Genomic DNA, 14,273 nt, shown 5'->3' on the forward strand with positions numbered 1-14,273 from the left:
CTGAGATCCTGGTTGAAGAGAGCAGAGATGTATTTAGAGGGCAGGTTGGTCAGGATGATATCTATGAGGGTACCCATGTTTACGGATTTAGGGTTGTACCTAGTAGGTTCCTTGATAATTTGTGTGAGATTGAGGGCATCTAGCTTAGATTGTAGGATGGCCAGGGTGTTAAGAATATCCCAGTTTAGGTCACCTAACAGTACAAACTCTGAAGATAAATGGGGGGTAATTAATTCACATATGGTGTCTAGGGCACACCTGGGGGCGGAGGGCTGAGGGTGGTCTATAACAAGCGGCAACAGTAAGAGACTTATTTCTGGAAAGGTGGATTTTTAAAAGTAGAAGCTCAAACTGTTTTGGCTCAGACCTGGATAGCATGACAGAACTCTGCATACTATCTCTGCAGTAGATTGCAACTTCACCCCCTTTGTCAGTTCTATCTTGGTGGAAAATGTTGTAGTTAGGGGTGTAAATTTCAGAATTTGTCCAGGATTCAGACACGGCTATGACATCAGGGTTGACGGAGTGTGGCAGTGAATAAAACAAACTTAGGGAGGCGGCTTCTGATGTTAACATGCATGAAACCAAGGCTTTTACTGTTACAGAAGTCAACAAATGATAATGCCTGGAGAACATGAGTGGAACTAGGGGCTACAGGGCCTGGGTTAACCTCAACATCACCAGAGGAACAGAGGAGGAGTAGGATAAGGGTACGGCTAAAGGCTAAAGGCTATAAGAACTAGTCGTCTAGTGTGTTGGGGACAGAGAATAAAAGGAGCAGATTTGTGGGCGTGTTAGAATAGATTCAGGGTGTAATGTACAGACAATGGTATGGTAGGATGTGAGTACAGTGGAGGTACACCTAGGTGTTGAGTGATGATGAGAGAGGTTTCGTCCCTGGAGACACCAGTTAAGTCAGATGAGGTCTCTGCATGTGTGTGGGGTGTGACAAAAGAACCATCTAAGCAAACAAATGAGGGATCTACAGTGAACAATAAGAACTAGCCAAGACTGCAGTAGACAAGGCATATTGACAATCACAGGTGTTGATCAGGAGAGTTAAGACAACAACGGGTAAATGGTGATGAATGGGCAGAACGGGTCTGTTAGGTACATACAGGACCTGAGTTCGAGGCTGGGGCCAACAGGTAAATGAAATGAGGTACTGTGTTATTGAAACAGTCCAAGGGGCATCAGCTGTGTAGCCAAGTAATCATAGGGTCAAAAGAGCAGCAATAGGTGAGTCAGGGTGCCGTTCGGTAGTCACTACTATGCTAGCCGAGCAGGGGACACAGCGTTCAGAAAGCTAGCAGGCCCTGACTAGTAGATTGTTCTTCGACGACATCGTAACAGAATAGCCTGTTGAGACCACATACGTCGGCAGCCCAGTCGTGATGGATTGGCGGGGCTCCATGTCGACAATAAAGGTCCCGGGCCAATTGGAAAAGGAGGTATTGTAGCCCTAGAATTATCTGATATATGGGCCTAGCTCTAGGCTAGTTCGGCTAGCTGGTGCTTGCTTTGGGACAGAGGCATTAGCTAACAGTAGCCACTTGTTTGCAGCTAGCGAGCTGCGATGATCTGGTGTAATGATCCAGAGTGGCAGGAATCCGGTGATGTGGTAGAGAGAAGCAGTCCGATATACTCTGGGTTGATATTGCTCTGTACAGACCGGCAGGTATTGTCCGAGCTAAGGCTGGCTGCTGACCGAGAAAAATGTGAAGACCGCTAGCCGGGGTTAACAAAGACTAGTATCTAGTTAGCTGGCTAGCTCCTGATGGAAGTTCCAGTTATAAGGAATAAAAATAGCAGATCCGTACCACATTGGGTGAGGCGGATTGCAGGAAAGTATATTTAGTTCATAGATAGAAAGTGAGATTAAGATATATCCGAAAAGGACCAGCTATTTACATGGGATAAGACAAAGACACACACACACGTCCTACTGCTATGCCATCTTGGATGCAGATTCCTTGTGATGAGTCTAAGCCCTTGAGTACACTTAATTTGATAATTTTACTGCTTTTAAGCCCTGTTTGATAATGACTGGTATCCTTGGGTATTTATATATAGTATAAGTCCTCATTCTTTGTAGAGACATTTGGTATTTGAAACTCTGGGGACAGCACCCTTAATGATGACCTACGTAGTTCCCTTCAGCTAACACAGACATGGTAATTTACCACATGAGCGAGATTTCTCTCCTGTCTCCTTGTCCTCTAAGGAAGAGAAATGTAACACTAAGGAATGCTAATACAGGTTTGCCCTGTGTGTAGTGTGGAGGTGCAGTAGCTAGTTACTTCATTATCAAGCAACAATGGCATGGAATTTCAAATAGCCTAGTACAAATACTTCCCACTAGGCACAGACATCAATTCAACATCAATCCCACATTGGTTCAACTTAATTTGATTGAAATGATATGGAAACAATATAGATTCGACCAGTGTGTGCCCGGTGGGCTCCTTCACTCTCTATCCCTCTCTCTCCCTCTCTCTCTCTCTCTCTCTTTCTCCCTTTTCTGTTTTACGGGTGGTTTGTCTGTTTCGATGCATTGTCGCTGTTTTCTTCATTTCCCTGAGAAAATTATAATTTTCTCTCTTCCTCTGTAATTTGGTCTTTTTTCTTTATCGCAACTAATTTCCTCACAAATATAGTCTTTTGTATTCTTATGTGGCCTGCATATTCACTGGCCTCATTTTGAAAGTAATCCACTTTTTCCTGGGTTTCAATTCTTTCCTGTAATGAGGTGATGGGCAGGAATCATTTTTTGAAACAATCCTGCTAAAGTAGCCGTATAAACTACCCCTTCCCATCATATATCCAGGCTGAAGATAATATTAACATAGAGGGTGGTGTGAGTCACAGTAGATTGTTCTTTCTTTAGTCAGAAGGACATGTCAGTGTCAATACAGAATATTTCTTTCTGTGGTCTAAAGGCATGAGTGTCACTTCATTATGCTCTCTCTAACGATGCAACACTTACGACACAAATGTTCTTTCAACAGTCTAAAGAACACATGCCTTTTGCAGGAGGTTATTTCTATAAGTAGGCCGACTGTACATATCACATTGTCACTGGAGAATGTTCGTTCTTCTGTCATTTAAAGAGCTAGTGTCAGTGCCACATTTTCTTACCACAGTCTCGGTGATGTGAGTGACATGCTCTAGTCTTCCATTTGATGTGTTGCAAATTGAGGTTGGTCGACACCCAGATAGGAATCTGAGCGCAGCAGGAGTGCAGAGGAGGCTGACATCAAACGGGTAGCGCCAGGCCCCCCCACCATCACCATCACTCTTGACTGAGTGTTTATTACACAATGCTATATCACTCCCTGGGAGGAAGATGAGGAGGGGCTTGGGTGGGCTTCACAGGCTTTACAGCATGTCCATCCATCCGTACGACCTACCACTTGATCCCAGATCTGATCCCAGAGCAGCCATTCAAAATAACCCTGCTGTGATGAAAGTTCCAACCTACTACTGCATGGAGCTGTCTCCGGGGGGGGGGGTGAGAGTGAGAGAGGGAGAGAGTGGGAAATTGGTCTTGATGGATGCCTAGTTAGTGTTGTGTGAATGTGCGAGTGGTGTGAACATATGCCCCAGAGTGTTGAAGGTGATTGTCCGTGTTGAGGTGCGGTGGTGTTTAAGAGCTCTTGTGAACAGGCATTTGGACAAAATTACTGTTCTTAAGATTCAGTTTTTTCCAATTTCACAAAAAGTACTTGGCCAAGATTAGAAGAAGATTATCGCTCTTCTTGGTCTCTTTGAGAAAATCAGGGCTGCTTGATTGGGATTTGTCTTTCAGGGTGAAGCAGCCATCTTGAGCCGGGGCGGCAGGGTAGACTAGTGGTTAGAGCAAGGTACAAATCTGTCGTTCTGCCCCTGAACAGGCAGTTAACCCACTGTTCCTAGGCCATCATTGAAAATAAGAATTAGTTCTTAACTGACTTGCGTAGTTAAAATAAAGATAAAAATATATATATACAGTGGGGCAAAAAAGTATTTAGTCAGCCACCAATTGTGCAAGTTCTCCCACTTAAAAAGATGAGAGAGACCTGTAATATTCATCATAGGCAACATGGACTTTCAACTCCCTCCAAAGATTTTCTGTGGGGTTGAGATCTGGAGTCTGGCTAGGCCACTCCAGGACCTTGAAATGCTTCTTACGAAGCCACTCCTTCGTTGCCCGGGCAGTGTGTTTGGGATCATTGTCATGCTGAAAGACCCAGCCACGTTTCATCTTCAATGCCCTTGCTGATGGAAGGAGGTTTTCACTCAAAATCTCACGATACATGGCCCCATTCATTCATTCCTTTACACGGATCAGTCGTCATGGTCCCTTTGCAGAAAAACAGCCCCAAAGCATGATGTTTCAACCCCCATGCTTCACAGTAGGTATGGTGTTCTTTGGATGCAACTTAGCATTCTTTGTCCTCCAAACACAAAGAGTTGAGTTTTTACCAAAAAGTTATATTTCGGTTTCATCTGACCATATGACATTCTCCCAATCTTCTTCTGGATCATCCAAATGCTCCATCCAAACTTCAGACGGGCCTGGACATGTACTGGCTTAAGCAGGGGTATACGTCTGGCACTGCAGGATTTGAGTCCCTGGCAGCGTAGTGTGTTACTGACGGTAGGCTTTGTTACTTTGGGCCCAGCTCTCTGCAGGTCATTCACTAGGTCCCACCGTGTGGTTCTGGGATTTTTGCTCACAGTTCTTGTGTTCATTTTGACCCCACAGGGTGAGATCTTGCGTGGAGCCCCAGATCGAGGGAAATTATCAGTGGTCTTGTATGTCTTCCATTTCCTAATAATTGCTCCCACAGTTGATTTCTTCAAACCAAGCTGCTTACCTATTGCAGATTCAGTCTTCCCAGCCTGGTGCAGGTCTACAATTTTGTTTCTGGTGTCCTTTGACAACTCTTTGGTCTTGGCGATAGTGGAGTTTGGAGTGTGACTGTTTGAGGTTGTGGACAGGTGTCTTTTATACTGATAACAAGTTCAAACAGGTGCCATTAATACAGGTGACGAGTGGAGGACAGAGGAACCTCTTATTAAAGAAGAAATTACAGGTCTGTGAGAGCCAGAAATCTTGCTTGTTTGTTGGTGACCAAATACTTATTTTCTACCATAATTTGCAAATGAATTCATAAAAATCCTACAATGTGATTTTCTGGATTTTTTTTCTTTCTCATTTTGTCTGTCATAGTTGAAGTGTACCTATGATGAAAATTACAGGCCTCTCTCATCTTTTTAAGTGGGTAAACTTGCACAATTGGTGGCTGACTAAATACTTTTTTGCCCCACTGTATATATATATATTAATTTCACTGCCATTTCAGCTGAAGGTTAGGGTCAGATCATATTTGAGATCCATCCCCTCTTTGCACTGACTATACAATGCAATATTATATCTGACTATGCACTATGCCCAATGCCACCCAACAACTAAAACCAATATCTGACCATACTAACGTATGCATCCTCACCAGAGTGCATGCATAATGTTAGCCTGCCTGTTATTGAGAGTCACTTCACCTGCTCATGTCTGTTATTATAATACCGGTAAGTATTCTTCAAGTTTTGGAGACCACATAGACTTTCACCCATATACAAAATTCAATCTCTCGCAGGAGGGGTCAATGAATTTGGAGAGCATGTTGAGGCTTGAATGACAAACAATCTCTAGTGATGAGCAATATAAGCGTACCGGCACGTTGCCTCCATTTCCCTGTGCTCATATGACCACTCATTACCATGCTGAGCCTTATCAGCTGCACCTTGTAAACACCTCTACACTGGCTGGAGTTTTAGGCATGTTGTTGTTCAAATATTTACGTGGTTCAGAAACTTTTCTGTATATTTTGATATATGTTATGTTGAGCTTATGATTAGACCTGGCCTATTTACAGAAGAACGAGTATTTTGTAAGCTGAATATGGCCAGTCTTCACCAATTACAAGTTCAACTGGATGTCTGTCATACTGGATAATAGCCATGCTGCATTGTACAGCACACATTCCACGACAGTGTCTTTATTAAATATCCCTTTTATAAGGAGTCAATGGAATCTAATGTGATGTGCCCACCAATCCAAGGATAGTGTGACTCATACTCTGTATTCAAATGGCCCATTTAATATCCTGTAAAAGGCAACCGTCTGTCTGCATCGTGACCCAGTAGACGATATTTACGTGCATGTATAATTTCGTTATTTGATTGAATTTCTAATAAATATGGCATAACGTCTTATGTGTGCTTGACATTTTGCCAATGATTTCTGTACAATCTGCCCTCCTTTCCAATATGAACCAATCTGATGATAGACAGCCTTGTTAAGAACGGTAAATTGTTTACTGTTTCCCCTCCCACCCATTTCCCCTTCACCGAGACAAGATAATGGCGCCAGGATACATCATTCTCAAGTAGACAGAACGTGCACCTTGGCCAAAGTAGCTAGCACTCGGAGGAAGTTGTGCAATACAATCTGTTCCACTGACTAGCCAGTCCTGATGTGGCTGCACTTGGCAAAATGACTGCCAGAGATTCAGGGGAGGATAACAACTTAACAAGGGATTGAGGTTTCAAATCCCTTTCTTCCCTCTGCCTCATAGTATGAAGTCAGTTCTTCCATGTACTTAAATGCACCATCTCTCTCCCAGACAAGGGAATGTGGTGCATTATTAGGGAGGCAATTAACTAAAGACTGTATGACAGTAATTCAATTAAGTGCTCTTAGATGGTACTCTTTGGCAGCGGTGTAAATCTCTCAGTATCTGAGATGAATACGGCATGTCAGGGCAGACGGGAGAAATCAATTAATGCCTACGGGGGAGTAGGTAAAGTCTTGAACCCAGGCCGACTTCCTGTCAAAAAGACAGGGTATAATTTGATGAGGTTTTCTGCGTCAGCTTCCTTATTGGATCTGACATCAATCACAGGGGGACACTGAGCTCCCTTTGAAGAGGGGAGGAAGGAGATAGAAATTGATATGAGGGCTTTGACAGTGACGTTATTTTAGGCTTCTACTGAATCAGTTCTCAAATAAGGGGTTTCTGGCTGCACACTACTCTCAGTGACGCAGGTCGATTCACTGATTTATTAAATAGTAAACACCACTACAATAAACTGATGGTATTTATTGGAAAAGCCAGCTGACTGACATGATACGTATGACCCCCGAACGGTGAATGACACAGTCTCTTCAGTCACGAAGTATTCTATTTAAATGTATATATTTCTAGAGATGTGACGATTCACCGATACACATCGGATGCGAGTGCATCGGTCCACGTATCGTTCATTTATTGTATAGGAGCCCATGATGTATCAAATCGTCTTGAAAGGGAAAGGTGAACATGACTACTGTTTGGACATGCATTAGCATGACTTTGAAGATGTGCACAGAAACACATGTATTACTGTGTGTCACCCACTCCCTGATGAACATTTAAAACTGTCTTTTCGGGTTATCTGAAAAGCATGAAAATCAGCAGAATACACGATGATGCGATTTTTGGCCTGTGACCAAATAAAGTTTGTCTTCAAAACTGATTGGTGGAGATTACTACTGTCTGAAGTGTGGTGGAGTCTGTCTTTGGTGGCTGCCTGTGCTTGTTACTGTTGTAAGCCTACCTGTACAGGGAGTGTGATTGTGTGATAAACCTTCCACCTTCTTTCTCACCCACTTCCCAGACACAGCAGGAGGGGGGGGGAAAGCACGCCTCACACCAATCTTCACCCCACCTCTTAAAATAGCAGCTACCAGGTCTTTGTTTGACAAGGCTGATCTCAACCCAGTTATCCCGAGATACCCTGGCATGAGATGGAACAGGCGTCACGCTGCTTTCTCTCTCTTCTCTTTTCTACCTCTCCTATTTCCTCCTCTTTTTCTGCATTCCTCTGGAAGCACTGCACTGCATTTTCTGACATGTCTTCCTACACTCTTAGAAAAAAAGATGCCATCTAGAACCTAAAATATTTCTTTGGCTGTCCCCATTGGAGATGATTAACGCTATTTTGGTCCAGTTAGAACCCTTTTTGGGTTCCATGAAGAGCCCTTTCTTCATGGAACCCAAAAGGGTTCAATCTGAAACGAAAAATGGTTCTATTGGGACAGCCGAAGAACACTTTTGGAACCCTTTTTTCTCAGAGTGTATGAGCGCAAGGTCACCTGCCTCCAGCCCACTTTACTGAGGCAGTTGTTTCTCGACTGGGCGACGCCATTGTGAGTGCAGCACTAATTTAATTATATCTCTGCTGTTGATATAAATTGATTGGAGAATGAGACTCAAGGTCTGTCACTTGTCTTATGCATTGAGGTTCATTGGCCCTGCCTTCCACCTGCAATTCAATGCCTATTGGAGGCTCTTAATGGCATTAATTCTATTTGATATGTAGCGAGGGCATATGTTTCTGGCAGTAATCAAGTACATGTTTTATGTGGTGCTGTGGGGTTAAACTGCGTAGCATTGATCATCCTCTTCACTGTGTATTTCATCTCTCACCCATCCACCCATATCACAGACAGACAGACACACAAACACGCACACTCTGTATTCACTCCACGGAGATGCAAGGTTGAGTTGAGGCAGCAATTTGAAAGTGTAAAGAAATCTGAGCATACTTGCTGTTCCTCTCACGTCTGGATTGGAATTGAGAAATGATAGAATTGCTAAACTCTAGTTCCCCTAGTTTACTCTCCAAAGTTTTCCTCAGAATACTGTAGCTTAGGGTCCTTTCAGAATAAAGCTTTGAAAAAAATATGATTTCTTTCCAAATCATGATTGAATTAAACTTCTCGACATAGGCAAATAAAATGACTTGGCAAAGTCACGATCAAAGAGGCTAGCAGGTGAAGCCAACACTGAATGTAAACTTAAGCAGGATTTGTTCACGGTAAGTCAAGGGCCTGCCATACAAAATCAGACATACCTTGTCTTTAACATTTGCCATTGGCAAACATCATGTTAACCTGTATGTGTTTTTCTATTCAAATTAAATGTATGTGGACAACCCTTCAAATTAGTGGATTTGGCTATTTCAGCCACACCCATTGCTGACAGGTCAAGTATACAGCCATGCAATCTCCATAGACAAACATTGACAGTAGAATTGCCTTACTGAAGAGCTCAGTGACTCAATGTGGCACCATCATAACAATTAGTGAAAAGCCTTCCCAGAAGAGTGGAGGCTATGACAGCAGCAAAGGGGGGGGGGGGGGCAACCCCATATTAATGCCCATGATTTTGGAATTTTGGAAATCCCACATACTTTTGGCCTTGTGGTGTATTTTTATTACATAACCGCTAGTGTGATTGATTGATTGACATTTCATTTAATGTAATGTAATGTTGCCTTGACTTTACCAAACCACCTTTGCTCACATTTCAACTAAATGGGAGGCTGGCCCATTGACGCTGCCCTCTGCAACTCCAATTCATCACACAGGTTATTCCATAGGAAGAAAGTACAGGCCGCTCTGCCTCTGCACTCCAGAGCAGGGTGATTCGGATTGAAGCTGGGTGTTTTTTATAGCCCATCACTCATACGCCAGGTATCTCTCTGTCTCACTCTCTCTCTCTATATATATATATCTCTCTTTCTCCCCCAGGGTGAAACAATTCATGCTCACTCCTGGCTCTGTGGTCAGGGTGGCACATCATCTTTATAATATAGAGAAAATTGCTCTTTGGACAGTGGGGCCTACAGCGAATGGGAGCCATTTTCTCCTCCCAAAATCGTGAAATAGCAATTAGATTTCTCTCTCGTTGTCACTCCCAACCTAAATCTATCTGATTGTGCTTTTTGGGCGAGGGCGGATGTGTGCAGTGGATTTAAGGTACAAAGCATGCTGGGAAAACTCTAAGTAAGTGCTTTCCCCCCTTTTCTCATTCTCTTTCTTTCTTGCTTGCTCTGTTTTCTCTCTCTCTCTCTTTATCACACATACACAGTCTCTTTCCTTGTTTTCTCCTGAGGTTAGCTATTTGGGGGTTGGGGGGGGGGGTTATGGGGTTGGCTTGACTGAATTCAAAGACTGACAGGGTGGCAAGCTGAGAAAGTGCTTAAGTGAAGCTCTCTCTCTCTCTCTCTCTTTCTCCCTTGAACTCAAATGGGCTGAGAATCTTGAGGATTGTCAATTGTTCATCCAAGACTAATAATGTTTGGATTGCCTTGAAGTCAGCATATGTTGTTTTATCCCTCATGGAGAGGAAGGGGGGGGGACTGGCTCTTCTTAGACTGTGTGGTTTAGATCCACTCTCCGACACTCTTGTTTACCTCACTGTGTTTACCTAGTGTGTGTAGAGTGACTATTGCTTACCTAGGCTGTTAAGGAGAGCCAAATGAAAGCATTTCCACGTGGCTGCAGTGTTGCAGTGAGCAAATCCATCTGCATTCACATCGACCCTTTTCTTTCTGCACTATGACTCAGCCCCTGGAAGCCTTAAAACCAGAAAACACCTTCACAATGGAGTGGCTGCTAAGAAGCACTGTCCATAACATAGTCACTCATTGCTTTAGCACGGCACTCAAGCTTTTTTGGTAGCAGCCTACTAGGCCCAATGTACATCTAGGTACCTGTAATTCAATATCTTCAGAAGAACCATGTGTCATACTGACAGTGAAAGGAGACACGGGCATGTCGAAGTGTTGCAGCTTGTGACAAATCCCTTCGTTGAACAAATGACAGGTGCATCTTCCACAACAACAACAAAAACAAAAAAAACAACAATGCAGTAACAACATGACAGCCTGTCTCCTTTGCTGACTGGAGTGACTACACACTGCATATTGGTTGGTTAGGGAGGAACGTTTGCAGGTTGCAGCCATTTCTGGATCTTTTGCCTTCCTCTACCCTCACACCTGGGGAACAGAGAGAAGGTTGGCTTCTGGTTGGCTTCTGCCGGGACTTCTGGTCATCAGATGACCATAACCACTGACACCCATCTGCTGCAAACGATTGGGTTGTGGCGAGTTCAGAGACAATCAGAGCCACGAAGGGAACCGGGTGTCACTTCTTTGCACCCCCAGTGTCATGACTAAACCTGTTGCAATGAAAACCTGAGCCCCGAAGGTCCATTTTAGAAGACCATTCAGTTGACTCCATCCTAACGCCGTAGTTGTGGAGAGGTCTGACACCGTGTGTGACCACTGACCACCACCGGAGACATCAGTATGAGCAAGACCTGCTGGACTGATAAATGTTGCTCTTTAGCTGCCTCGGACATGTCTCAGATGAGGAACACAGCAACGGGTCCACAGTGGGGCGACCAACCGTTAAAGGAAACCCCAGGTGATGAATCTTGTGCAAATAGAGGGATGGTTGATTACAAGCGCTCTTCTAATTTTGTTTGATTTCCACGTTTTGAGCCGACCTTGAAACCCCTTGCCCTAGATGTCAGATGTGAACGATTTGAAAAAGGAAGAGGGGGAGACTGTCCTACTGATAAGCCTGAGCAACCATTCTACTAAGATGTGCGTTTGACCTTTCCAGCTATTAGCAATATCAGAGGGTTGTAAAGCACCAGAGGCTCGAATTCCGGCTGCTGTACTGCGAGATAGGAGAGCTGTGCAGGGTTGATGTTGATAGTGAGAGGGAGCGATTACATGAACTGTAGAAGAAGAAAAAAAACTGTGACACTGTCTCTTGCTTGCCAGACTGGTTGCTCTGGCTGTCAGATGGAGCTGATTTGAGACGGTGCAGGGGAGGCTGTTGTTAGAGTGGAAAGATTTCATTTGATGTTGTCTTTATGACACGGCCAAGATGCCAAGCCTCAGGGTATGTCAGTGAGTGAGTGACTATGCACACGTGAGTCCATGTTTACGTGTGTGTGCCTCGTCATGTTTCGATTTTATCCTCTAGTATCATGTCTAACGCTGTCTCTGATTAAAGGGGATAACATAACTCACTAGTGTGACTCGTTTACAACTCAGTAGATGCCTGTAGGGATGCATGTATTGCTAAACGAATACATATCCAGTCGATAGAGCAGAAAATCCTTCAATATTCATTAATGAATAGGTTTAATCAGGTGTTGCTTTGTTTGTTTATTTAACAGCAATATTAGCATGTTAATTTGTCTGATTAGACAAGCACTACAAATGTTTTAGTTTCCCACTGAGAGAAATGCATTCAAGGTGCAAAGGCTGCAATGCTGTAGTGATCAGTTCAGTTGTCCAGTTCAGGTCCCATGCAGTGTAGCTCAGTGTGCATATTGTCTACTCTGTAGGGTTTGCATGACAGATATAAAACATGCTAATATATACAGGGATGACTGAGCCTTCCTGAGGTCTGTTTGAAATGTATATTCAAGCCCTGAAGGGCCACAAGAAAAATTATGACGCAACGATGAGCTGCCAGAGATTTCAACTGAGCGCTTGATCTCACCGGCTTTCTCAATGCAACCATTACCCAAATCCCCTGTAGCAGTCCAAATGCCTCCCCCCCAAAAAATCCCATATAATCTGTGTGAGAACATGACCTTATTACAAAGCTCTATCCACAACTTTAATGTCATTGTCTTGTGAATATGCACAGTCAGCTACCACAGTGAAATCATGTAAATCTTTTGGGATTTTTCATTTAAATTCAACATAAATTGTTTATAATTTATCGCCCACACTGCTCAAGGCCACCGCGTATTGATGAATGAAAAGCAATTTCTGAAACGTCTCCTACAGGGAGGAGGTGAGGGTCCTCGGAGCGTGGTGTCAGGAAAATAACCTCACACTCAATGTCAACAAAACTAAGGAGATGATTGTGGACTTCAGGAAACAGCAGAGGGAACACCCCCCTATCCACATCGATGGAACAGTAGTGGAGAGGGTAGTAAGTTTTAAGTTCCTCGGCGTACGCATCACCGACAAACTGAATTGGTCCACCCACACAGACAGTGTGGTGAAGAAGGCGCAGCAGTGCCTCTTCAACCTCAGGAGACTGAAGAAATTCGGCTTGTCACCAAAAGCAATCACAAACTTCTACAGATGCACAATCGAGAGCATCCTGTTGGGCTGTATCGCCGCCTGGTACAGCAACTGCTCCGCCCACAACCGTAAGGCTCTCCAGAGGGTAGTGAGGTCTGCACAATGCATCACCGGGGGCAAACTACCTGCCCTCCAGGACACCTACACCATCCGATGTCACAGGAAGGCCATAAAGATCATCAAGGACAACAACCACCTGAGCCACTGCCTGTTCACCCCGCTATCATCCAGAAGGCGAGGTCAGTACAGGTGCATGAAAGCTGGGACCGAGTGACTGAAAAACAGCTTCTATCTCAAGGCCATCAGACTGTTAAACAGCCACCACTAACATTGAGTGGCTGCTGCAAACACACTGACTCAACTCCAGCCACTTTAATAATGGGAATTGATGGGAAATGATGTAAAATATATCACTAGCCACTTTAAACAATGCTACCTAATATAATGTTTACATACACTACATTATTCATCTCATATGTATACGTATATACTGTACTCTATATCATCTACTGCATCTTTATGTAATACATGTATCACTAGCCACTTTAACTATGCCACTTTGTGTACATACTCATCTCATATGTATATACTGTACTCAATACCATCTACTGCATCTTGCCTATGCCGTTCTGTACCATCACTCATTCATATATCTTTATGTACATATTCTTTATCCCATTACACTTGTGTCTATAAGGTAGTAGTTTTGGTATTGTTAGCTAGATTAATTGTTGGTTATTACTGCATTGTCGGAACTAGAAGCACAAGCATTTCACTACACTCGCATTAACATCTGCTAACCATGTGTATGTGACAAATAAAATTTGATTTGATTTGATACTCAGCTCCGGTGGAAAATTAGTTATTTTTCAACTTCTTGTGTTTTTCTGTCTGTTCTCTAAGACGTAATCAGTTTTTTGTCGTGGTCGAGTTAATTAACTTTATATGTAAATGTATCTGTAAAAGTGACAGTTGGTGTGTGTTTTTCTTTTCCTCATCTGTGTTTTTTTTTCCTCTCCGTGTCAATCACAGGCAGATTGGCAGGTGGCCCGAGCTGAGCCAATGACAGGCGGAGAGGAGTCTTAACGTCGGGCAGGCTTGAGTCCAGCCAAAGTAAAAGCTGTCAACATGAGTCCAGCCAAAGCTGTCAACATAGAACAGAGTGGAGGCTACCCACATACACGGATGAGAGCCCAGGCCGCCGGCTTGTGGACGACTCCAAGTGGTGGCTTCCCCTCCACGTCTATAAGGTACGCTGAATAGCATGGCCTCGGTGGGTTTTT

At 43.7% G+C, this 14,273-nt stretch overlaps 1 protein-coding gene across 1 annotated transcript in view; it reads left to right on the plus strand.

Moving 5' to 3' along the window:
- LOC135546129 (leucine-rich repeat and fibronectin type III domain-containing protein 1-like protein) overlaps positions 1 to 14,273 on the plus strand; it is a 146,502-nt gene that overhangs the window by 67,981 nt on the left and 64,248 nt on the right. The window contains exon 2 of the mRNA XM_064974297.1: positions 14,023 to 14,240. Coding sequence (XP_064830369.1) covers positions 14,119 to 14,240 — 122 coding nt within the window. The 5' untranslated portion in view covers positions 14,023 to 14,118. The remainder of the gene's footprint in view (positions 1 to 14,022; positions 14,241 to 14,273) is intronic.

The sequence above is a fragment of the Oncorhynchus masou genome, chromosome 9 (genome assembly GCF_036934945.1).
Source record: "Oncorhynchus masou masou isolate Uvic2021 chromosome 9, UVic_Omas_1.1, whole genome shotgun sequence".
NCBI classification, from domain to species: Eukaryota; Metazoa; Chordata; class Actinopteri; order Salmoniformes; family Salmonidae; genus Oncorhynchus; species Oncorhynchus masou.